General features: G+C 37.6%; 1 protein-coding gene and 1 long non-coding RNA gene across 17 annotated transcripts in view; one reads left to right on the forward strand and one right to left on the reverse strand.

Annotated features, from left to right (window-relative positions):
- Positions 1-26932, reverse strand: part of Nbea (neurobeachin) — a 558554-nt gene that overhangs the window by 302054 nt on the left and 229568 nt on the right. For 10 of the 12 annotated variants that reach the window (XM_006501527.4, XM_017319586.2, XM_006501520.4 and 7 more), the window contains 2 exons: positions 25788-25914; positions 7265-7392 (listed from right to left, as the gene is read on the reverse strand). In XM_006501527.4, the coding sequence (XP_006501590.1) occupies positions 7265-7392; positions 25788-25914 (255 nt within the window). Of the gene's footprint in view, positions 1-2459; positions 5463-7264; positions 7393-25787; positions 25915-26932 lie in introns of those variants that run through there. The other 2 variants (XM_006501525.4, XR_001783693.2) reach the window with 2 other exon arrangements.
- Gm31914 overlaps positions 1-26932 on the forward strand; it is a 133774-nt gene that overhangs the window by 43947 nt on the left and 62895 nt on the right. For all 5 annotated transcript variants that reach the window (XR_003954481.1, XR_003954482.1, XR_003954480.1 and 2 more), the window contains exon 2: positions 7990-8116. This is a non-coding gene — a long non-coding RNA (predicted gene, 31914). The remainder of the gene's footprint in view (positions 1-7989; positions 8117-26932) is intronic.

Below are 26932 nucleotides of genomic sequence, written 5' to 3' on the forward strand. Positions count from 1 at the left end.
AGATGTTGCTCCTCAGTGTGCACCCTTATTCTGCCAGAGAACTGTGGTTCATTTCTCATGATGTCTGGATAACTCTAGCCATTCTGATGTGACCACAGTAGCCTTGAAGTCAGCTCTTATAGTGCAGTAATATGTTCTTTTAACTCATATTTTCAAGTTCACCTTCAGGATTTTCCAATGAGGATCTGCAGACTCTTTCTTTCTTTCTTAAATGCTCATTTGCTTCTTATGGCCTGCTCCAGACACAGATACACCTCATGTTCTACAGCTGACTGGATGACTTGCAGAGCCCGATATGGGGCCCATGGGATCACTGTCAGCTAGTCCACTTATTACTTTATAGCTATTACTTTATCTTCTACACGTCTTTTTAATTAATGATACTAATAACATAATATGTTCCCATTTGCAACACAGTTGAATTAATTATTTCCATATGGCAATTTAGAATGCTAATTAAAAAAAAAACATTTTAGCAGTAGGGAGATGGCTCAATGGTTAAAAGGCTTGCCCTGAAAATAAAGGGACCAGAGTTCGGATCCCCGGAACCCACAAAATACATGAGTAGGCATGTCAGGCAGATCTGAGGAGACAGAGACAGAAGGTTGCTCAGAGAAAAATGGATAGGTAGACTAGATAGATGTTGATTCTGAGTCAGACTGAAAGGCCTAGCTCAGTGAGTAAGGTGGTAGAGCAATGGAGGATGAGCCCCAACACCCAGTTCTCTAGCACTCCATGTACATGCCCCCACACATACGAAAGCTAAATATGCACACACATGCATATCACACCCAAGAAGAAAGAGAAAGAAATCACAGTTTAGTACATAGTTTTTCTATAAAATAAAAATATAGATACCATTTTTTCCTACTGTGGCCATAGTGCTGTGGATCCCACATACCTTTGAAACAAGGCTCATCCCTCTAACAGTTCACTCATTCTCTCCTTTGGAGAAGGTGCTATAACTTCATGGCATATCATCACAGTTTTAAGAATAGTATTCCTGGGAACACTAAAGAACTTTAGCACTTAATTGTCATAAACAATTATTGATGTCATTCAAATTAGACTTTCTATATTATTGTATTTCTTTCCCAATGTTTTCATTTATGTGAGCTCTTTAAAAATGACAGCTTTGTATATCCTAAACCATGGTTATCCTACCCCTGTCCAGAATTAAGTTCATTTCAGTGGAAACAAAAAACTAAGCCAAAAAGAACAAAATCATCTGAGCCATTTAGATTCTCTGTTATGCCTCCAGTCAAATGATGAAAGACATTTCCATTCAAAGAAAACAGAGTTGGGGCTGTGGGGGCCCCATTTTGATGACTATGCTACAGAAGCTAGTTGGGTGAGAAGACAGAGAGATGCAGAAAACCAGAGACTATGAAGTTGTTTTGAGTCAAAACGGGGAGGTCGTCTTCATTATTGACCTTCCTGTCTTATTTCTAAGCTACCTAAAATCAGACTACATTCCCTCCTCTCCTAGGAAACTAAAGAGTTTCATCTAAATCCTCATAGCAATTATGTTACTCTGAATACTTCTTTTTAAGTTCTCAAGTGAATATAAATAATGCTAAAAGTTATGAAGAGTGCTTTCTCATGGTTAATTTGTACCACAGTACACACACACACACACACACACACACACACACACACACACACAAACTTTAAATATCCCCTCATCCTCCCCTCCCCTCCTCTCCTCTCTCTTCCTTCCTCTCCATCTCTCCATGTTCCCTGTTTCTCTCCCTTCCCAACCTTTGGATGATATCCTGGTTCTGTATTATATATAAAGTGTCCAAAATACAAATGTGTTCAAGGTGTGTGTGCATGTGTGTGTGTGTGTGTGTGTGCATGCATGTGTGCCTGTCTGTGTTCAAATCTGAGGATAGAGAGTCTTCCTGGGTTATTTTCCATTTATTCATTGGAAACATTTTACTGTTATAAAGTAACAGCCACTGTTAAGCTAGCAATCAACAATGATCTGGATATTTTACAATTAAAACCATATGGTAGCATAAGTTTTCATTTTAAAACTGGATCCTTCAAGGTCATGGACTTGTAACTGTTCGGGTTCAGGTGAATTTAATAAGGATTGGATTTTCTAAGTGGCCCTCAGTATAGCATAGGCGATGGGAAGAGACAAGGTTGAGAGTATTTTCAGAGTGAAGTGATATTAAAAAAAAAAGTGTCCCCAATGGTTAGTTTAGCTAGCTAGTTTGCTCCTGGAATTCCCTGCCTCTACCTCCTAGCACTATATTCACAAGGAGGATGCCACACCCACCTGGTGTTTATACAGGGCCTAGGGATGCACATTCTATTCCTCATGCTTGTGTGGACACAATGAGCCATCTCCCTAGCTCCTTGGATATGTGAGAAAAGCTTCCTGGTTTCATTGGCATGTAGTTTCCATTGCTATGGCGAACCAAAAAGATCTAACAATTTTGATCCCTCAATTTTTTTTATCTTTGTGTGGAGTTTGAACTTAGATCCATACCTACTCTAAATGACTTTTACTCTAAAGAATTTGAACATTTTTAAAGGAATCCACATAGGCTTTGAATAGCTACAGTCCTGTCCACTGAAGGCAAAAGACAAGCAACAGCAGTGCTCGCTCTGGAGTCACCCAATAAGAGTAATAAAGCCTGTGAGTAACAGTGATAGATATGAAAATGAATCTTGTTTTAGTTTGCATGTAAAGAACAAACACATCTAAAAGTATCCATGATCAGCTGCTGTAGAGAAAAACTGAGCAACTACATGTGTAGGGAAAAAAAAAAAAACTAAACGCAAGACATCCAACTGAATACAATTCAAATATATTTTATTATATGGACAATTTTCTTCACTTAAAACATAAAATTGACTCCAGAAACAAAAATTCAGGTTTGCTTCTGTAAGATATACATGCATGATGAAGTCAAAAGTCACAGGATTTATTCATGGTAAGCAATGTTTCAAACAGAAATAATCAACAGCTAAGCAGATGGAGAGTTGACTGTGTAATTTCCCTGGCTTCTTCACAACCATCTCACAGTTTTCTTTCTTAAGATGGAGGGATGTCATGCTAAGGTGGAGGGCAATGGAGGGATGAGTGAGTGAGTGGGAGGGAGGGAGGCAGCTGGACATGAACTCAGTGCTACAGCACTCACCAGGCACGCCTGGGATCCTGGGTTTGATCCCCCAAGTGAAAAGCAAGTGAGACCAGGAGCCACCATGCAGCTCTGTCTGTTAGAGCAGAGCGCAGTCAAGGAGGAAACAGAAAACTCACAGGTATAGCGAGCCCCAGATCAACAGCGGGGGAATAAAATTTATGCGAGACAACAGCAACACAAGTTTTAAGATATGTTTCATTCTTGAATGAAAATATTTCTATTAATAGAAATATAAAGTCCTACACAACACTGAAGAGAGTGCCTTAATGTTGCTTATCTTACACACTGCCATGGGGTCACAGGATGAGTATAACTCTGAGGAAATGCAAGGAAAGGAAGAGGACTCTGTGAAATGAAGAGAGGTCTATTTATATAAAAGGTAGAGAACCCTATGCAAAAGGAAAACCATTCTACATACAGTAAAGAAAACAAAAACAAAGATACATGATGCATTACATGCTTACACCCTTACAAGCTGCCCAAATCAATAGAAAGATAACTAGGTAAATCTGGAAATTAACAACCAAATTCTGGCAGATATGAATTTCATTCTGTGACAGAAGAGTAATTCCTAGATACATGGATTGGATAGGTCATTTGCAGGATCATGGATTAAGATTATCAACATTTCATTTTCCTTATTAATGACATTTAAAAAATAAAATTACAACTTAAGGATTTATCACTTTCTATCATTCTGTTGTAAAGAAATGCTATTTTCATATTAACAAGGAAGGGCCTGATTATTATATAAAATTTTAAGAACTGTACATTTGTATTTTGACAAGAGAAAAACTATAGGGTGAAATTATATTCAGTCTGAAAAAAAAAAGAAAACAAATGTCTGATTTCTAACTCGTGGCAGTATTTCAGTTCTAGAATACTCACTTGTACACCAACAGTACATCACTGACATTAACATAGGCCACAGAGACTCAGTCTTCCAATTTAATCAAGAATATTTGAGAGGTACTTAAGAGTGCACCAAGCCATTTCTCTTGCCTTTCATCTACCGATGAAAGGGTGTTAAAAAAACAAAAATAAAAACAAAAACCAGGCATCAGGAAGTGGAAATTCTGGGAAAAGGCTGCACAAGAAAGTAATTTTATACAAATTACAGTAGTTAAAATATTAACTGGGAATAACTTTTTAGATTGTCTTTATATATTCAGTAATGTGAGCTTTAAAAAAAAAAGCCAGATTCATCTAAATTATGATCACAGAAGGGAAAAAAGTCCCAGAAACCATACCAGGGGTCAGGTTAAGTTCCTACAAGATAAACTGGGTAAAATGTTCGGCAGCTAGGCAGCTGGAAGAAGTGTGAGTCCTCACATATGTGCTTATTGTGTAATTTTTAGTCTGATGCTCTTCTTTCAGCTGATCAAACTTATCCCCTATTTTGATAATTGGCAACAGTCCTTTTACAGACCTCCTACACGACAGTTATTTCTGAAGATACACTTCCTGGCATGGTCAGTTACCTATCTTTAGGAAGCTCAGTACATCATCAATACACCCACTATCCTTTTGATCTACCATGCATCTTGTCTGTACAATATACAAGGCCTCGGGGGATCGAAGCCTGCAGGAATAGCCAGTCAGTATCTTACTTGAATTAAGGTCCACTCTACAAGATTGAACCCCATACATGAGCCTTATAATTTTTAATATTCTAGTTTTACTGATACTCTGGCTCCTTGATACCTTATATAAAATTTGTAGTTAGATTTAAACAACAAATGCCCATTACATAGCATTATTAAATTACTAACTTTACTCCCTTTACTCTATCTTCAATCAATATTTCTAATTTCTGTAAGCTTTAGAAGAAGGTATATATGAGCAGAGAAAAATACTCTCAATGTTTACAGGATGTAAGAAAAGATTTGCATTCATCTTCAATGAATATTTATTGAGATTTTAAAGTAAAATTATCATGTTACAAAAATATGAACGTATAAATTATCAGCTGTCTTGCTCCTCAGGAGAATGTACTCCAATGAAATCAAAAGAATTAAGGAAGTGAAAAGAACCCACCATCAGGCAGCAGCCCCCTGAAACATCTGTATCTTAGCTAACATAACATTCACACCACCTCTTAGTAGGTTGTTTTGTTTTAGTTTGGTTTGGTTTGGTTTTTCGAGACAGGGTTTCTCTGTGTAGCCCTGGCTGTCCTGGAATTCACTTTGTAGACCAGGCTGGCCTCGAACTCAGAAATCCACCTGCCTCTGCCTCCCAAGTGCTGGGATTAAAAGCCTGCGCCGCCACGCCCGAGTTAGTAGGTTTTATACAGCATTTGGAGTACTGTTTGAAGAACCACGTTTCAAATTAGTATTTTTGGAAAATATCACTTCTTACCAAATTTCTATAAATATCAAGTAGAAGAGAAAAAAAACTTTAAAGAACAATTAGATATTTTTTCAAATGTTTACACATTAGTAGTGATATTAGTAGTAAAGCAATTGAATGATTTTATAAGAAAATCTAAGGAAAAAGTTTTGAAAGTGCGTTTGGAGTATCTGGGGTATCCAGTTATCAATATCTAACATCTAATGGGTTATCTGGCTCAAACTCTGTCCCGAAGTCAAAGGACAGTAGTGGGCTGTCGTGGAAGTAAACAGAAGCAAGGAACACTTCAAACTTCTGTGAAGATGAGAGAAGGCTCCCAGAGCAGGCAGGATTTAGCCTAGTAACACACCTGCTTCTGTCCCCAGCAGAAAGGTAAGTGGCCATTCAGCCACCTGGCCGCACTGTACTCCACTGTGTGTATGCTTTAAATGATAGGCTTTGAATACTAGACTGTTAGCTCCGTGAAGGATGCATCTGGTCCTTCCATCATAGTACTCAGGACGGGGGCATCAGTGCATCCATGAGGCACATTGTTGCAAGGATCACACACATATCAAACAGTGCATTTAGAGCAAGCATACTCTGTAGACAAGGTGAGGTGCTCAAGTCTTCAAGGGCATGGATTTCATTAAGGCACAGCTTATAGTTAGACGTGCACTTGTGATCCCTGTGACATTTCAACTTTACTTTGTGGATGGAAGTAATGATAGCAACAGTGACCTTCCCACTTTCCCATGACTGTGACAGTTCGCTAATCAATCACTCAAGGTAATGCAAAGATTTTTTACCTCTCTCTGGGTAATTTCTAATCCATGCTGCTCCAGTCAAGAGACACGGATAGTTTCCTGTTCTCCTAAGCTTTGTTTGGAAACTTTCTATGCATTATGCAGTTTCATTCTCATCCAAATAAGACATCTTATAGTAACTCAGCATTTCCCCAAGGCCATAGAGTAAACAACACAAATAAACAGGACATCCACTATGGCCATTTTGCCTCAAAGAAACACTCCTGAAACAGAGAACAATGCCAGAACAAACAGGAAAATGCCCATATTTCTGGAAGTAGAAGCCACAAGTAACTAAGCCCAAGGGCCACTAAAAGGGCATGAAAGAACCTCTTTTACTTGCAGGGTCACCTTAACACTGATCTCTGAAGCTCATAAACAGTCATGAACTGAAACTACAAAATGAAGTAAAGCTTCATTTAGCTGTAGTTTTCAAAGCTCCTCTCCTACTACAGGGGTAGAAATTAACATTCTACCATTCATTGCTTAAGCCGCTGTTGAGGAGGAGATGACTGCTTCATCAGGAGCCATTCAGTATTTCTCAACATTTTTACTGACTTCCTGGTTACAGCTTCTTACATTAAAAGCATTATACGGATAAGAAAAGTCATCTGAAAAACTCTTGGCTCTCTGAACAGCAAGGAGTGTTACAAAACCTATACTTTATCAATGCTGTCCCAGAGAAAGGATGTGCAGTGTTGGTAATAAGACTGGGATTGAAGAGCCACTGCTGCCCACTCTAAGACCTTTCAAAGTCCCTCATTTGGATCTCTGTCACTGATCTCGACTTTGCAAAATGGCATTTTAAAATGAGTGAAGAGAAGAAAACACATACAAAGTCTCATGAGAATCTGCAACTATTTTATCTTTAACTTCTTTTGGCAATATATATCTTTTAAAATGCACAGGATATGCCATGATTAATAGGTACATTGCATGAAAGTAAATATGTAGAATATAGAGAGATCATACCTTCTATCAATAGCTCTTGTCCATGACTGCCCAGAAGTGTACGAGATAGGAATGGGGCAAAGTCTACAAAAATTTCACGAAGAAGAGGAGCAACTTTTTCTAAAGCTCTTTCAAGTTTTGCAGTGATGCTGTTGAAATTAAGACATAAAGACTAGTAAATATAATTCAATATAAATTCCAAATAAACTTTAGTTCTAAATTAAAATATTTATAAATCACAGTCAAAGTCCAGTCCTAGCCCACGGAAACCAGGAAGTTTCATATGGAAGGGACACAGTTTTGCACAGAGAGGTGTCTACTCTGCAGACGGAAGCAGAATGAGAACAACTATACTATGAAAAGGGGCCGAAGATACTGCCACAGATCTAAGAATGTCAGGATAAATGAATTCTTCTGTCTCTGTGCATCATCAATGAAAATAGCCTACTGTGTGATCACTAGACCACTTACAAAGAATTTAAACTCCCGTTCTCAAGAACCATTTCCTGTAAGTTGGACAACAAAGGAAGTTACTAGAAGCCAAGTGATTTGCATTAGAGTAAAATTTTTCTTTTCCTAGGCCCATTTACCTTCTCAATCTCTGAAATAGTATTTATATTGCTCAGTATTGTAGCTTAAGTAGTTGCTATGCAGGTACATGTTATAAGTAAAAGAAAATAATGGAAGAGAAAAGTATGTTTCCATTAGGCAAGTTAATATTTTGACTATAAATCTATTTCTCATAGAAATAAGTGGTAAGAAAGACCGTGCAACTGGGAGTCCTGGCTGCACCACAGACTAAGCCACGTGATGTTACCCACATCAGCTCTACTCTTCTGAGGAATGATCATCTGCCCACTGCGAATTAGTCAGGTAAGCCACAAAAGCTGAGCAGAAGAACACCCACCACACAGTGAGAGGTACGTAATGTTAGTTTTGTAAGTGATATTGTGCATAAAACTCGCTCATATGTATTCTTGTGAAATCCAGCTCTGATACATTAACAAAATAAAGTCCAATATAACACGAGATGAATACATTGATGCACAGATATAGAGTGAGGCGTTAACAGTAACGTGTCTATCTCAGACACGCCCTCCAGCTATGGGGGAGGCAGAATCACTGCAGAGCCTGCTGACAGACTCTTTAGTCACTCGTTTCAGAATGAGCATATAGTTATGAGAATGTATATCTAAGTCTCAGGTGATGGTGATACTGATCAGGGACCCCTCTGACTTCTAAAGAGAAAGTGACACTAAGGAAGGATTAATAAAAAGCAAAAGAGTTAAGAGTACTTCAAGTCTCTGAATTCTCACCATATCTGTAAATTTTCTTTGACCTTTTTTTTTTTTTAATAACTGGTAATACGGCCCTTTTTTTGCATCTCCTATTTCACCAAATCCTTTTCTTCTGTAGTCATTTCCTATAGCTTCCCACTAACGTGACTGCATCTACTATGGAAGCATACATAGGAATCACAATTGTAGAAATGAGATAGATCTAGATATTAATATTTTCTAAAGCTAATATCATAAAGCAGCACTAATATTGAGTTGTATTTAAGATTAACAGAAGTGAGCACACAGAAATGGGAAAACTCAAGATTCTGGAGATTCTATCTATCATCAAACCATATTACTAGATTTTCTTATCACACATCACAAAACATTCTAAGTGAAAAACTTTTAGTATCCCTTTCTACACTGAAGAAACTGATAGGTTACTATTGATATTGTATTTATAGATTACCCCAAGTGTGTCTTCAGAGGAGGGTAAAATATGTGTTTATCCATACATAATTATTAAAGTAAGTTATACAGACATAGACTTCATCTTTAGAGCTCCCTCAGTGTTCAGTAGATAAAGACTGAAATCCCTCCACCTAAAAGGACAGGTGCTGGGCCTGCAATGCTCTTTTAATGTTTCTTTTTCTTCTTGGAGAAAAGCACAGTATAACCAGTTCAGATTCCTTGGTATGCATAAGAAAATCATCTATTAACATGTAATAAAGAAATGGTAACTTAGGGGAACTCTATGGAACTATTTTCAGTTCTGTAAATAGTTTCTGTCAAAGACAAAATAAATGAAATTCCTGGGCACAGGACAGAAGATGGCAATTTCTAGGTCAGACTGAGCTATAGCATAGGGTCACAACCAACCAACCAAGCAACCAACCACTACCTACCAAAGAGAAAAACAAAACAAAGCAAATAAAAAAATTTGAGCACAATACAGCATACTTTACTTTAGGGGGAATCATAGTAATTTTTCAGTTTGCTAAAGAGGTTACTTCATTGACAAAAAAACCATTCATTTGGTGCACAGAGTATAAAAGGGCAGTGACTAGATAACTGGCCCCACAGTCTTTCATTTACACTTTAGTACAGTTTTGGCCTGAATACAGAAGTTACCTGTGGATTAGAACCAAAACTGTTTTGAGCCTCTGACGTCACTCTCCATACTCTACTCTTTACTTGACCTAAACTAATGATACACACACATCATCATGCAGCGATAATGTAATGATACCAGGCTAGATCAGTGCCTTCTTTGAACTTGGCTATTTTTATGGACAGTAAGCATAAACCCTTTAAGAAAGTGCACCACCGATTTCAATATAGAAAATAATACTCAAAACTGTAGCGGTTTAACAACTATTTGAACAAACTTACTAAGAGAGGAAAATAAAACCCTAAAATGAGGTGTGAGGTATTGATGCTTTGGATGAGAGTTTATAGTATAATCTAATAACAAAACATTGAGGCCGGGATTACAAGTACCTAATAATGTATTTTTAACCCCAAATTAGATTCTTGCTTGCTTGCTTACTTACTTTTTTGTTTGTTTTGAGACACAGTCTCACAATGCACCTCTAGGCTGTCCTAGAACTCACTATGTTCAAGGCTGGCCTTGAACAAACAGAGATCTTCCTGCCTCTATCTCCCAAGTACTGGGATCAAGGGTGTGTGGCAATACACCCAGATGGTATTTTATTTTTTATCTATTTAAAATGACTCAGTAAATTATAAGAATTTTATATAAATAAAACACAATTAGGCCATTAGGCTACAGGAGAAAACAGCATCTAAAAAGTGTCACTACTATACTTATTAAATGTTTCCAAACAAGATTTGACCTCAAGCTACATCCAAAGTCATGATGACTGTAGGAAGAATGCCAGCAGAATACCCAAGATACAACTTCCAAAACACAAGAAAATCAAGAAGAAGGAAGACCAATGCGTGGATACTTCATTCCTCCCTAGAATAGGGAATAAAACATCCATGGAAGGAGTTGCAGAGACAAAGTTTGGAGCTAAGACGAAAGAATGGACCATCCAAGACTGCCCCACCCGAGGGTCCATCCCATAATCAGCCACCAAATGCAGACACTATTGCATATGCCAGCAGGATTTTGCTAAAAGGACCCTGATGTAGCTGTCACCTGTGAGGCTTTGCCAGTGCCTGGCAAATACAGAAGTGGATGCTCACAGTCATCTATAGGATGGAACATAGGGCCTCCAATGTAGGAGCTAGAGAAAGTACCCAAGGAGCTGAAGGGGTCTGCAACCCAATAGGTGGAACAACAATATGAATTAACCAGTACCCCCAGAGCTCGTGTCTCTAGCTGCATATGTAGCAGAAGACGGCCTAGTTGGCCATCATTGGGAAGAAAGGCCCCTTGGTCTAGCAAACTTTATATGCCCCAGTACAGGAGAACGCCAGGGCTAAGAAATGGGAGTGAGTGGGTAAGGGAGCAGGGCAGGGGGAGGGTATAAGGGGCTTTTGGGATAGCATGTGAAATGTAAATGAAGAAAATATATAAATAAAAAAAATTTTTTAAAAGAAGATATTTAAACAGATAAAAAGCATACTTCCAGCCAGGCAGTGGTGGCACACGCCTTTAATCCCAGCACTTGGGAGGCAGAGGCAGGCAGATTTCTGAGTTTGAGGCCAGCTTGGTCTACAGAGTGAGTTCCAGGACAGTCCAGGCGACATAGAAAAACCCTGTCTCAGAAAAAACAAACAAACAAACAAACAAACAAACAAACAAACAAAACAACAACAACAACAACAAAAACCCAAAGAAACAAAAAAAAACATACTTCCTCCAGGCTGTGTTCCTAGAAACTTGTGATTATAATTCATTTTGGACATTATACACATTATCAGTTTTTAAAATAAACTCCACTATTATAATTGTGCTACTTCATAAAATTATAATGTTGATTTACTCCCAATGTCAAATTCTTTTGTAATATCTTAGTTTCTTAGCATAATTATATAAATACAGAAAAGTTAAAATTTTAATTTGTAAAGTTCTTAAATTTATTCATTATATCAGAAAGGAATGGGTAGTTAAAACAACAGAATGTAAAGCTAAAGTAAGCAACTTTACTATGTAAAGTAATGTACTCAAGAGATACAGCCGATAGGAAATAATTCAATTAGGGAATTCTGTGGTACAAACACTTTACCAATTAATGTTCCTATATAAATTAGGAAATGTAGGCATAGGTAAATAAAATGGTTTGTTTTTAAAAATGCATAGAAAGGGGGTATTATAGTAGAAAAGCCATCTAAGGTTGTTTAATCAACTACATGTTATGACTAGGAACTGACAAGCACTGGTTTTAAACATTTTATCAGGCTTTCATTCAATTACTGCTATGAAACACGAGGAAGCATAATGGAGCTGATGGATAAACAGATCAGAGATTTCCGAGTCAGTAACATACAGTTCAACAGTTTTTAAGCTGTAAGTTTCTAGGATTGCCACCACTGAGCAAAATATCATGCTGGGGGGAAAGTGTGCTTATTTTATTTTTCCATGATCTTATAAAATAAAAAAATAATATTTCTCCCAATTTCTTCTAATTAAAATAATACATACTTTAAGAGCACAATGTATACATTAAGAAAATAGAATTACACAAGATTAAAAACCTGAGGCTGAACAGAATTTTACTGTATAAGGTTTATTACTTTATGATATAAACTAAATTTCAAGTAAATATTTTTCATGTGTTAAGAAACTTGATGCTTTTAGGCTGTCCTTAAGTAATTTTGCAAGCTTTTGGAGTGCACTTTTGGAAATTGTTATTTGGATGTTTAATAGGTGGAAAGGAAGCAAATGAACATGCAAACACAGCCATTATTTTCAGGTCAACTAGTTGACAAAGTGTCACCAAACTTCCCTATAGGGAAGAGCTAAAGGCAAGAAAATAAACCTTTAATGAGACTCAAGCCCAGTGATATAAAGGGCCAGAACTGTGTTTTACATCTCTGATATAGAAATAACATCCTAAAAACCTAGTTACTAGTAGAGAATAATGTCATAGCAGCTGTTTCAGTGACTCCCCTCCTCTCCCTGCAGAGCTGAGCAGGGCTGTGAAGCATCCCAGAGGGAGGCTGCTTCACTCAATGTCACACTCAAAACTGGTCAGTGAATAGGTGAAGTGAGGCAGTCGCCATGTGACTGTAGATGTAACTTCCTCAAGGTACTACAATTATGGCTCTTTCCCAGTCTATGTCCTGAGTCTTCCCTTGAAATTTTGTTACCTTTCTTTATATATATATATATATATATATATATATATATATATATATATATTTAGATATTTTCTTTATTTACATTTCAAATGTTATCCCCTTTCCTGCTTTCCCCTCCCCAAATTCCCTATTCCCTCCCCTTACCCCTGATCCCCAACCCACCCACTCCCATTCCCAGTCCTGGCATTCCCCTATACTGGGGCATAGAAGCTTCACAGGACCTAGGGCCTCTCCTCCCACTGATGACTGACTAGACTATCCTCTGCTACATATACAGCAAGATCCACAAGTTCCACTATGTGTTTTCTTTGATTGATGGTTTAATTCCAAGGAGTTCTGGGGGTACTGGTTAGTTCATATTAATGTTCCTCTTATGGGCCTTCAGACCCCTCAAGCTCCTTGGGTACTTTCTCTAACTCCTTGACTGGGGATCTTGTGCTCCCTCAAATGGACAATTGTGAGCATCCACTTCTGTATTTGCCAGGCACTGGTGGTAAGAAGCTGGAAGCAATCCCACTAAGACCAGGGACTAGACAAGGCTGCTCACTCTCTCCCTACCTATTCAACATAGTACTTGAAGTCTGAGCCAGAGTAATTAGACAACAATAGGAGATCAAAGAAATACAAATTGGAAAGGAAGAAGTCAAAATATCACTATTTGCAGATGATATAGTATATATATAAGTGACCCCAAATATTCCACCAGAGAACTCCTAAACCTGATAAAAAACTTCAGTGAAGTAGCTGGATATAAAATTAACTCAAACAAGTCAATGGCCTTTCTCTACTCAAAGGATAAACAGGCTGAGAAAAAAATTAGAAAAACAACACCCTTCAAAACAGTCACAAATAATATAAAATACCTTGGTGTGACTCTAACTAGGGAGGTGAAAGATCTGTATGATAAGAACTTCAAGTCTTTGAAGAAAGAAATCAAAGAAGATTTCACAAGACGGAAAGATCTTCCATGCTCATGGATTGGCAGGATTAATATAGTAAAAATGGCTATCTTGCTGAAAGCAATCTACCGATTCAATGTAATCTCCTTCAAAATTCCAACTAAATTCTTCACAGAGTAAGAAAGGGCAATTTGCAAATTCATCTGGAATAACAAAAATCCTGGACAGCAAAAACTCTTCTCAACAATAAAAGAACCTCTGGTGGAATCACCATCTCCCACTTCACACTGTACTACAGAACAACTGTGATAAAAACTGCATGGTACTGGTACAGTGACAGACAGGTCATAGAATTGAATGGAATAAAATTCAATTCATGGAATAGAATTGAAGACCCAGAAATGAATCCACACACCTGTGGTCACTTGATTTTTGACAAAGGAGCTAAAACCATACAGTGGAAAAAAGACAGCATTTTCAACAAATGGTGATGGCACAACTGGTGGTTATCATGTAGATGCAAGCGAATTGATCCATTCTCATCTCTTTGTACAAAGCTCAAGTCTAAGTGGATCAAGGAGCTCCATATAAAACCAGAGACACTGAAAGTTATAGAGGAGAAAGTGGGGGAAGAGCCTTGAAGACATGGGCACAGGGGAAAGATTCCTGAAAAGAACAGCAATGGCTTGTGCTATAAGATCAAGAATGTGTTACCTTTCTTTCGGACTAACTCTCAGTTCCCAAGTCTTTATAAGTAGTCTTAACTAGAACCTTGCCCAGAAAACCAGTCATACCACCTGCTTTTCTTACAAAACTGGTTCCCAAGGCAGTAATGCAGGAAGAGTTTAGACGAGCATCCAGTTCACATGGTATTTTTGGAAAACAAGGAGAAATAAAGGCCATCTACTTGTGAGGAAGAAACCTCAAGTTGGACACAAAAAATAACCACATGGGGAGCCACACAATGGACACAATCCTACTAGAGCATGCAAATCTGCCAAGTAGCAACTAACCTTGAACCTAAAAGCAACAACAAAACTTTTCATCAGGGAGAGGATGCAGGAACCTGCTTCCCTAGTGAAGCAGATGAAGAAATACAAGGCATCATGTGAGCTAGCCAGACAATTTCAGCTAAGGTTAAAAATTTCTGAAGTTGAAGTGAGAGCATTGTAATATGGGAGACTAAAATTCTCAGACTGGTAAACATAGGAGGATAGTGAAATTACTTTTAAACTACTTTCTATAAGCCTCACCAATGGGTGAAAAAAGACTGGACAAAATATATGAGGTGAGGAAAACTTCCTTTGCTTCTTCTGCAAGCTGAGATGTTACAAGAACTACAGCAAGAAAGCATACACCATAGTCTAGACCCTTTTCCTGTCTCCTCCAGAGAACAGGGTTAACAGCTTTATGAAGGCTGTGGCAAAGCCAGCAATTCTGCCAATTTAGGACAGAAAAGAAAGCCTATACATTGCTAGTGCAGGAACAGAAAACTATGGAAACATCCTGAGACCTAGTATTTCAAGATTCCATCACTTACAAGTAGTTAGAATCCATGTGAGGCTCTCTATTAGCCTGAGAGGGCAGCCAGCCCATGACTGAGAATGCATCTGAACTAGAATAGCAAGGAGCCAGGACCCCTGAACACTAGACACAAGTACTCAGTAAAAGAATAGCAGTCTATAACTGCAGAAGGTATAACTGAGTACTGAGCCTCTCTGAAACACAGCACTCAAGCAGCCTACGAAGAGAGGACACCACTGACCATGGATGACTCCTGCTCAAGTAAAAAGTAAAGGACTGGGAGGCTAAGAGCTGCAGTTCATTAGGATTAACCAAAATAGTAGAAATATAAAATTCAGCAAAAAGTAGGATGGCTTGGCCTCTGACATGAAAAGTGGAGCCTAAGTAGAAAAGGGCTCATTACAGGCATCCATGATACCAAGATATCCACAACTTTATCTCAACCCAAAATTACAATGCAGCCAAAGCAGCAGGGAAAATGACAATGACAATAGAAATAAACTAATACAATCAAGATCATAAGTAAATCTGATGCTGGAACTTTTTAGAAATATAAAGCAAGTACTATTAACATCTGTAAGAATTAAAAGACATGGCAAGGCAGCCAGCATGCACAAACAAAGGGGTATTGCAAGAGAAGGAAGAATCTCTAAATCGCAAGCAATTGTCTAATGAAGAGTACAGTTAAAAAAGATAAAATGCTTTCAATTGATGAATCAACAGAGTTAAGAAAGCCAGATGATAAATCAGTGACTTTAAAGACTTTCCTGCTTCCTGGAGTACTGTTGACAAAAGCCAGCATATGAAACTAAGCCAAGTGTCTACCAATAGGTGAATGTATACAGAAGAGGTGGCATATAGACCATGCCCAGAATAGTCACTATTTCATTACTACTTGTCATCTGCAACAAATACAGATAGGCTTGGAAAACTATATGCACACGAGATGAATCATCTATAGAAAAACAAACACTGCATGATCTCACATATGTAGAATCTAAAAAAACTCAATCTTATTGAAATTGTGAATGGAATATGGTTACATAGGCTGGAGGTAGGGAGAAAGTGGGAGGATGGAAGTTTTTGCTCAGGGATAAAAGCATTACAAGTAGAAAGGAGTAATTCTAATGTCACACTGGTGATTTTAGTTAATAAAAATAATGCACCACACAAGTGTGTGCGCGCGCGCATACACACACACACACACACACACACACACACACAGTTTTAATAGCTAAAAGATAGGATTTTCAGCATTTTATCATTCAGGAATTCAAGAGCTCTTGGATGGGTATTATAAGTATTAACTAAATCCCAGAAGGGCAATATACTAAGTATTAAGTGTCCAAAGATACCTGAACCACAGCCTCTAGAACCTATAGATTGATCATGTTTCATGTCAAATTTATCTTTTCAAGTCAAATTAATTGTATGTCCATTGAGGCAGGGAGATTTCCCTGTAGGTGTGCTCTGTCTAAACACATGCACTATAAAAGGTGGACACTTCTGTGGTTCCAGGAAGCAGGAAGGAAGAAGACAGGAAAGAGGAGTCAGAACAGGAACAGTAACAAGCTCAGTAGGAGAAGCACCTGACACACTACTGGCTCAGAGTATAGCAAGTTAAATACAGGAGAGAGTGCCGAGTGCCAAGGTCGCCCCTCATGGACAACAAGGAAAGCAACAGGTCCTCCACAAGTCCTCTATGATGAGATGCTGAATGTGTTCACAGCCTTAAATAGTTTGAAAGTAGATCCCAGTCTCCATAAGAAAGTGGTCCAGCTATGAGTCCAGTCTGAATGTGTTAGACTTGTAGCCTGCAGAACTAAGGGAATTAATAAAAAGATGTTATGGAATACTTGATTTCTGTGAATTTGATGTGGTCACAACACAAAACTAAGAAAATGAAAGATACAACAAAAGAAATATATGGTTATCAGTTAAGAACTTTCCACAAAGACTAAAAGTAACCAAAAGCACATACCCAAGAGACATAAAACACCAAGTAGAACTTTAATAGCAAATAACCCAAATTTGTCATAATAAACTATTATAGTAGTTTATGTTTTTATTGGTTATTTTATTTATTTACATTTCAAATGTTATCCCCATTCCCAGTTTCCCCTCCACAAACCCTTTTCCACTCCCCCTCCCCCTGCTTCTATGAGGGTGTTCCCCCAACAACTCACCCACCCAACCCCACCTCTCTGCCCTAGCATTCCCCTACACTGGGGCATCTAGCTTTCACAGGACCTAGGGCTCCTCCTCCCATTGATGCTAGATGAGGCCATCCTCTTCTACATATGCAATGGAGTCATGGGTCTCTCCATGTGTATATTTTGGCTGGTGGTTTAAGAACAAAGAAAAACTTTGCAATTCTCCTCAGAAAAACAATGTTAGCCTGAACATAAGAAATAAAGTATATTTCAAATCTATTTCCAAAAAACAGAGGCCCACAACTTTCTAACTGTTCAGAGTCATTATGACATGATAACAAAACTAGGGGCTAGGACAAGAAATATTGGAAAATATTTTTAACTACTTTGAACTGTGTGAAGAAGTTCTTCCAGTATAGAGAATGATTCCTGACAAAAACCCTAGATTTACATAAATTAAGAGTGCTAGACATAATATGTATAAGTAAAGACAGTCATGGGCATAGACAATAGCTATATATTGTTACTTTTGATTTATTTATCTATTTTTATTTGATTTGACATTCTGGGGAGATGAAATGCATGATTTGGTGTTTTCTCTTGTCATAACCAGGCTCTATCCAACTATTAGAATGAAGATGCATGATGAATTAGCATCAAGGTTTAAAAGAGCAACCATTATAAGCAAAGAATACTACATAAGTGTGCTATTTTAGAACATCGACATAAAAGCCTTCCATATTAAAGGTGAAGGAAAGAAGAGAAGCTGAGAGAAAGCTGAGAGAAAGGGAAAGAAAACCCCATGAAGCCAACCCAAGTGCTAGAGGGAAGATAATCAAGACAGAAAGATAATACCACAAAAGTGATTGTTACCAAGTCAGTCCTTACATTAAAGAGAAACCATTCAGATTTCGTGATTAAAATATGATGAATGTCAAATTGATTTTTATATAGGATCTATTGATACCATGTATAAGGAATCCCAGTTTGAATATGAAAATAATAGACATGTTTTTAAAAGGAAGGAAAGGGATTGCCATTTGTGATGACCATATAAGGAAAAAGAAGACCATATAAGGAGCTGAGCTGCCTTCAAATGATGAGCTAGTAGAGTCCAATCTATGCTAATATGCTAGAACTTGAGAATTATATAAATATTATATCTTTCATGATAAAAGACTGAATGGATATAATTCAGCTGAAATCAGTGAGTTTTTGTTGTTGCTTGTTTTTTCAAAAACTAATTAATTTCCAACAACCCTCTTTCAATTGTGGGATGACAACTAGTTAGAAAAAAATGACTTTGATCCCTGTCCTTTGTGAAGTAGCAGCTCCTCCTGCAGCCTTGAGGAAAAAAAGTAAAGAGCTGAACAAAACCAAACCACATCATGCTTAGTGACAACACAAAACGAAATAATATTTGGCACTAAATAAAATAAGGAAAGAGACAAGTGAATCAATAATCAGTAAGTCAAGTGAGAGAAAGCTGACAAAAACTAGTATATATGGTTGGATCCCATCCACTTGAAATCCTTAAACAAAATGTAGGCATTGAACCATGACTGAATGAAAAGAAACCTAAGAAAGTGGCTGGGCTCTATGTCACTCATCTCCCAAAGATATGTTCTAAAGAGTTATTTCAGAAATTGAGTAAAAGTTTTTACTGATGTTCAGAGGTGTGAAGCCAGGACATGATTGATGTCCTCTATACAGTAGCACTGGGCCATAAAACTAGCTGCAATCTTTACTGAATAAAGGTCACCTAGTATTGGTACTATCTCCACTGGTTGTCAAAAAAAAAAAAAGCCTGAATTACTTTTCTAGAAAGATAACTATCATTTCCTACTTTCATATTACTCTATACCTTTAACCATTTGCTATGGCTCCTTCACATTTTCCTAGCACTAAAACTACCAATGGTGTAATTTTTTTTTAAACTGGATTTCAAATGTTATCTAATTTTCTGGTTTCCCCTCCAGATCCCCCTCTCCTATTCCCCCTCCCCCTACTTCTATGAGGAGGGTCCCCCTCCCGACGACCCACGCCCACCTCACCACCCTGGCATGCCCCTACACTGGGGAATTGAGCCTTCAGAGGACCTAGGGATTCTCCTCCCATTGATACCAGACAGAGACATCCTCTGCTACATATGTGGCTGGAGCCATGGGTCGCTCCATGTGTACTCTTTGGTTGGTGGTTTAGCCCCTGGGAGCTCTGGGGAGTCTAGATGGTTGATATTGTTGTTCTTCCTATGGGGTTGCAAACCCCTTAAGCTCTTTCAGTCCATTCTCTAACTCCTCCATTGGAGACCTCATGCTAAGTCCAATGATTGGTTGTAAGCATCTGCCTCTGTATATGTCAGGCTCTGGCAGAGCCTCTCAGGAGACAGCTATATCAGGCTCTTGTCAGCAAGTACTTCTTGGCATCCACAATAGTGTCTGGGTTTGGTGTCTGTATATGGGATGGATCCCCAGGTGGGGCAGTCTCTGCTCCACACTTTGTCCCCATATTGTCTTTAGACAGGAGCCCTTCAGGGTCAAGAATTTGGAGGTGAGTGGGTGGCTCCATCCCCCAACCAAGGGCCTTGACTAACCTCTGGATATGGTCTCTAAAGGTTCTCCCTCCCCTTTGTTGGACATTTCAGCTAATCTCATGCCTGTTGGGTCCTAGGAGCCTCTTGCTTTCCTGGCATCTGGGACTTATTGGTGGCTACACCCAGTTCCCTATCCCACCCCATTGCTACACACTTGTGTTCAAATTCCTGATCCTCTATAAATCATCTTATCTCTCATAACTAATCCTTCTCCCCATTTTCCTCCTTCTTCCTGTCCTCTCTTGCCCCAAGTCTCTCTAATCCTCTACCTCCCATAAGTATTTTTTCCCCTTTCTTTTATCTGTTTTTTTTCAATTTTTTATTAGATATTTTCTTCATTTACATTTCAAATGCTATCCCGAAAGTCCCCTATAACCTCCCCCCATTGTTCCCCCTCCTAAGAAGAACTGAAGCGTCCACATTTTGGTATTCCTTCTTCTTGAGCTTGATATGGTCTGTGATTTGTAACTTGATTCTGAGCTTTGGAGCTAATATTCACTTACCAGTGAGTGCATACCATGTGTGTTCTTTTGTGATTGGGTTACCCCACTCAGGATGATATTTTCTAGTTCTATCCATTTGCCTACGAATTTCAGGAGGTCACTGTTTTTAATAGCTGAGTAGTACTCCATTGTGTAAATGTACCACATTTTCTGTATCCATTCCTCTGTTGAGGGACATCTGGCTATTATAAAAAAGGCTGCTATGAACATACTGGAGATGTGTCCTTGTTATATGTTGGAGCATCTTTTGGGTATATGCCCAGGAGTGGTATAGCTGGGTCAAAGATCTCAGAAGATGGAAAATTCTCCCATGCTCATGCATTGGCAGAATTAATATAGTAAAAATGGCCATCTTGCCAAAAGCAATCTACAGATTCAATGCAATCCCAATCAAAATTCCCACTCAATTCTTCATAGAGTTAGAAAGAGCAATTTTCAAATTCATTTGCAAAAACCCAGAGTAGCAAAAACTATTCTCAAAAATAAAAGAACTTCTGGGGTATTCACAATACCTGACCTCAAGCTGTATTACAGAGAAACTGTAATAAAAACTGCATGGTACAGTGACAGACAGATAAATCAATGGAATAGAACTGAAGTCCCAGAAGTGAAGCCACACACCTATGGTCACTTGAACTTTGACAAAGGAGCTAAAACCATCCAGTGGAAAAACAGACAGCATTTTAAATAAATGGTGCTGTTTCAACTGGCAGTTAGCATGTAAACGAATGCAATTTGAATAATTCTTATCTCCTTGTAGAAAGTTCAAGTCCAAATGGATCAAAGACCTCCACATAAAACCAGATACACTGAATCTAATAAAAGAGCAAGTGGGGGAAAGCCTTGAACACATGGGCACAGGGGAAAATTTCCTGAAGAGAACATCAATGGCTTATGCTCTAAGATCAACAATAGACAAATAGGCCCTCATAAAATTACAAAGCTTCTATAAGGCAAAGGACACTGTCAATAGGATAAAACGGCAAACAACAGATTGGGAAAAGATCTTTATCAATCCTACATCTGATAGAGGGCTAATATCCAATATAATCAAAGAACTCAAGAAGTTAGACTGCAAAGAACCAAATAACCCTATTAAAAATGGGATACAGAACTAAACAAAGAACACTGAATGGCTGAGAAACATCTAAAGAAAAGTTCAACATCCTTAGTCATCAGGGAAATGCAAATCAAGACAACCCTGAGATTTCACCTCACACCAGTCAGAATGGCTAAAATCAAAACCTCAGGTGACAGCAAGGATATAGAAAAAGAGGAGCACTCCTTTATTGCTGGTGAAATTGCAAGCTGGTACAACCACTCTGGAAATCAGTTCCTCAGAAAATTGGACACAGTACTACCAATGGTATACTCTTATCCCATGAAAAATAACAATGGACCTATAGAAAGTATAGATCAACTAGGTAATATTTTAAAATTCTAAATAATTTATTATAATTAATAAAAAATAAATTATTATAAATAACTAAAGAAAGGTTATTATAATTAACGGGAATATAAAAGCTCAGAAAACATACAAGAATAGACAAAACCCAACTGCTTATCTCCATGTCACAAATGCACAAGCAAATGTCCTTCCTGTTTTATTGGCACATACCATGACTGGCAAGGGATTTGCCCTCCACTTGCATAATTTACTTTCATTTCCTGTAATTCTATATAATGGAACTTGCTTGAACAGTTCAACCTACTTGTTCGCTGCCTGTTTGCCTTATAGTTCACAAATTTTGAAAGGAATATCAAAGAGAAATCCTAATTCAGAACACCATGAAAGAAATGGAAGGTATTCTAGAGGCACATAAAAAGTACAAGAAAAAGGTACATAAAAAGTTACAATAAGCCGGGCAGTGGTGGCGCACGTCTTTAATCCCAACACTTGGGAGGCAAAGGCAGGTGGATCTCTGAGTTCAAGGCCAGCCTGATCTACAGAGTGAGTTCCAGGACAGCCAGGCCTACACAGAGAAACCCTGTCTCAAAAAAACAAAAAACAAAAACAAAAACAAAAGTACAATAAAAACTATAAGATCTGAGTTTCCCACAGCACTGATGATGAAGAGAAATAGTAGTAAATACTAATGCTCCACAAACCTAAAGGATCAATATAGCCACAATGAAATATCACCAATTTTGTTTGTTACAGAAACAAATAAAACAAATTTTGAACTAATGTACTTAAGAGCAAACCTCAATATTTATCCAGCTGTTTACCTAAAATTGTCTCAAACAGATAAGGACCTACCCACCAATGGGGAAACTACAGGAAAAAAAATAAAGATAATTTAGAAATTATAGAAATCATAACTCACAAAGGAAAGAATTATTTGAGACAGTGAATTTAATGGGAATTAGAAAGCTCTTGCTGTACAGAGTGAGGCAATGACAAGCATGTAGCTAATAAGGGACATCTAGGCAGAGTATACTGATAACGCCCACATGCTATAAGAAAAACGCTATTGTAAGACAGCGGAGTTCAATGACCCATCAACACAGGCAAGAGCACTAAGAAGCAATAAAAACAAATGAGATATAATTACCCCACTATTATAAATACTCGCTGTGACAGCAGCAAGCACTGACAATGTGAAGTAAGCGATGCTTTATGCATGGCCCTGAGAGCACAAAGACAGCCACTCTGTAAACTGGCTTAGCATTTTCTTGTGATTTTAAACATTTGCTTACTATCCATCCAGCAATTTTATTCTTAGTTGTTTACTGAACAGAAAGAAATAAAACGTTGGGAAGCCTAAGACTTAATCATTCTAAATCCTTATTTGTAATATACCAATTGGAATAACTCCAATGTCTCTAAATGAGTAAATAGATACACTCATTATGAGTCACAAAATGGAATAATACTTGAATCTAAGTAAGAATAGAATAGTCATAAAGTAAGAGATAATGGAATCAACAAATCAATAAGCCAAGTGAAAGAAGACAGACAAAAATCAGTACACATTGTATGATCCACCCTTTTAAAACACTTGACTGTAAAATCTCAAAGGAAAAGCTGAAAAGCACACACTGCTGGCAGGGATGGGTAAATTATGTATAATAATTTGAAAATTTCTCAGGGAACTAATAAATTTTCTTTCATCTTAACTTGCAGTGTGGTTTTACCAGTATACTAGAAAAATTCATTAAAATGTACTTTCTAGTAATTTTTATTGAGTTTCAGCAATATAAACAAATAATCCCAATAAAGTTGAAATAAAAACTAACTTGAGAAAGAACTGCAGGGACAAAAATAGAGAAGAGACTGAAGGAACGTTCGTCCAGTGATCAATCCAACTTGGGATCCATCTCAAGGGCGGCTCTAAGGCCTGACACTAGTACAGATGCTATGGTGTATTTACAGACAGGAGCTTAGTTAGCATAGCTGTCCTTTGAGAGGCCCAACTAGTAGCTAACTAAGACTGAAGCAGATACTTACACCCAAGCAATGGACTGAAGTCAGGGACCTCTGTGGTTGAATTAGGGAAAGGCTGGAAGAAGTGGAGGAGGATGGCAGCCCCATAGGAAGACCAGCCATCTCAACTAACCTGGATCCCTGCCTGAGCTCTCTCAGACACTGAGCCACCAACCAGTAGCATACACTAGCGGGTAAGAGGTCCCCAACACATATACAGCAGAGGACTGGCTGGTCTGGCATCAGTGGGAGAAGATGTGCCTGACTCTGGAAAGCCTTGAGGGTCCAGGGAGTGGGAAGCCTGGAGGGGGGGTGGGGGGATAGGGGAGGGAACCTCCTCTTGAAGACAGTGGGGGTAGGAATGGGATGAGAAACCGTGGAAGAACTTACTAGAGGAGGGTAAAGACTGGTCTGTGAAAATAATAAAAGTAACAAAAATGAATAAAATCAGAAACATTAATAATTATACAAAGCAAAATAAGTATCACTGCTAAGAGCTATTAGTTTAAGAAAAACCAAATCCTGGAAGGATTGATTGTACAATGCTCACAGTTTGGAAATAAAAACACTAAAGGGGAAGTAAAGGTCCAGTCTGCTGCAGAAACAGTCTCTGAGACTCCTTTCTGTGGAAAAACAACACTTGTTCTCAACAGGGATTTCTGAACCCCGATTCAAAAGTTCTAAGAGAACATGAAGCACTGAGAACAATTGCGACTCTCTCATGAGAAAGGGGCCAAGATCTCCCTCAAGGCCCTTCCTGTCATTATTAAACCTGAAGCGAATTTTGTTGGCTTAGTAGGTGTACAGACAGAGCAGAGCTGACTGTGAACCTCAAGTCAAGAATACAGGGGCATGACTTATGACAGGCAGGGAAGCCCATAGTGTAAAGAGGTCTTCAAATGAGGGCTGGCAGTCTTCCTACCCCTGTTCTTCTTACACACTTGTCACAAAAGTCATTCCAGCTGATTATGCACCTCAACAGAAAGATCTGGAGAAAGGGCTTTTACAATACAAAAGGAAATCAAATGCCAGAAAAAAAGAAAGAAAGAAAAAAAAAACCTGATAAAGTGAAAATTTCCAAATACATATATTCTATTGATCAAGATAGGCCATATTGAAAATAATGATACAAAAATTGCAAAAATGGCCCAAGATGAGAGTGAAATGGCATTCTGTTGTTAGCTGACAAGTCAGTAGACTCATATAAATGCACAGAAAAAAAATAACTTGGCATAGTGTATTCATAGTAGATGCAAAATCTGGGCAGGAATTCCACTCTAGTCATTTATTTGCTTAAGAGACATGCACACTAGGACAAAGTACACCCAGACAATAATAGATGCCCATAATATCACTTATATAATACCATTATTTGGAATAGATTAACAAGTAGAAAATTCTAAATGTCTATAAACTTTAAAATGTGGGGCAGTCCATTTAGCGAGTCACCACTCATGACAATAAACAAAATAGTCTTCAGTATTCGTGGTCCAATAGTACAGATTACATAAAATTATACAGATTTATTTTCAAAGCTTATGGTTTAAGCTGTTATTAATCAGAGATGATTGGTTCCTACCATGCTGTCTTTGCACATATGAAGAATAGTTGAAATAACAGTATCTACTATTCAACAAAGAAGTAAAAGCTCTGTGAGCAGTCTTAATCGAGACCCACCAGTTTTTATTTGTATATATAACAGTGGCTTTTAGTAATTTCCCCAAGTACCATGGTTAGGCCGAGTTATGAATATATTAAGAGTACCTAGCTGATATCCCCAAGAAGGTTTCTTTTTTTTTTTTTTTATCTCATGTAAACCTACCTAGCACTGAGTATTTCACTGTGTCTTCAAGGACAATAAAACTGTTAAAAGAAACAAATCACTATGCATACCTCATGTTCTCAGCTGAATCTTCTGGCATTGGGGCTACGGTTTGTACAGCTGGAAGATTTTTGCTGGTAGCACCATTAACAAAACTAGAAGAGGAGGAAGAGGAGGAGGACCCTGAATCCACAGCACCTGTACCCAAAATAACAATTTTAGTTTTAAATATAAATTTATTTAACAAAATAATTTTATTATTTCATTTCTATTTGATTTTCAAAAATCAACTTATCAAAATTTCTAACAAGAATTTGATAATTAAAATTATTTGATCATTAGTATACTAATTAATTTCATGGATGTTACATTAAAAGTCAGTTGATTTACTTATGTTAATTGAACAAAATTACATGTTACAAATGGGTATAAACAAAACACATCAACACATGAAAAATTCTACATTAAGTGAGGCTGATAAAACAATGCAAATATAAATGTGAAAAATTTCCCTCCTTTTCCTGCTTTGTTGTAATATTCTTAAACCTCATGCTCTAAGGCATAATTTATAGAGTACTGGGAGCATAATCTTATCATTTTGCAGCATTAAATTCTGACTTTGATGAAATGATTGCTTCAGAAGGCCTATCATGAGTTCAACTGTGCCTGATTTTAAAATAATGAGTTCTCCTCAATGATATGAAAATGCCACTTTAGAGAAGATTTTTCTAAAATATGCCATGTGAGTATATCAAAGAGCTGTGGAGTTGACGGACATCTAGTGTTCCTAAATATTGTACGTTATGCTATTTCCAACAAAGTGAGTTGCTCATTGGACTTCTGTTGTAACAGCAGTATAGTGCCATGTGCCAACATCTAAACTGTACACTAGAGCTCACACTTCTATCTATCTATATATGATCCAGTATTAAGGAGGAAGGTTATTAAAAAGAAAATTTTAATTTTTACCTAGTATATATTTTGTACCATCAAAACCTTATACTGTTACACACCAAATGCTAATTTTAAAAATAGAAACTATAAGTATAATATCTTATACAAAGACAAAAAGTAATTTAATCTTTTCATTTTACTGCAGTCATAAGAAAAATGAGGACTTTATTTACTAGACATCACTAAGTATAGATTCTACTATACTGTAATATTTTTAAAACTAAAAAAAAAAAAACCTTACAAATTTTACAATGCTATAATG

The sequence above is a fragment of the Mus musculus genome, chromosome 3 (assembly GCF_000001635.26).
Source record: "Mus musculus strain C57BL/6J chromosome 3, GRCm38.p6 C57BL/6J".
Classification (NCBI taxonomy): domain Eukaryota; kingdom Metazoa; phylum Chordata; class Mammalia; order Rodentia; family Muridae; genus Mus; species Mus musculus.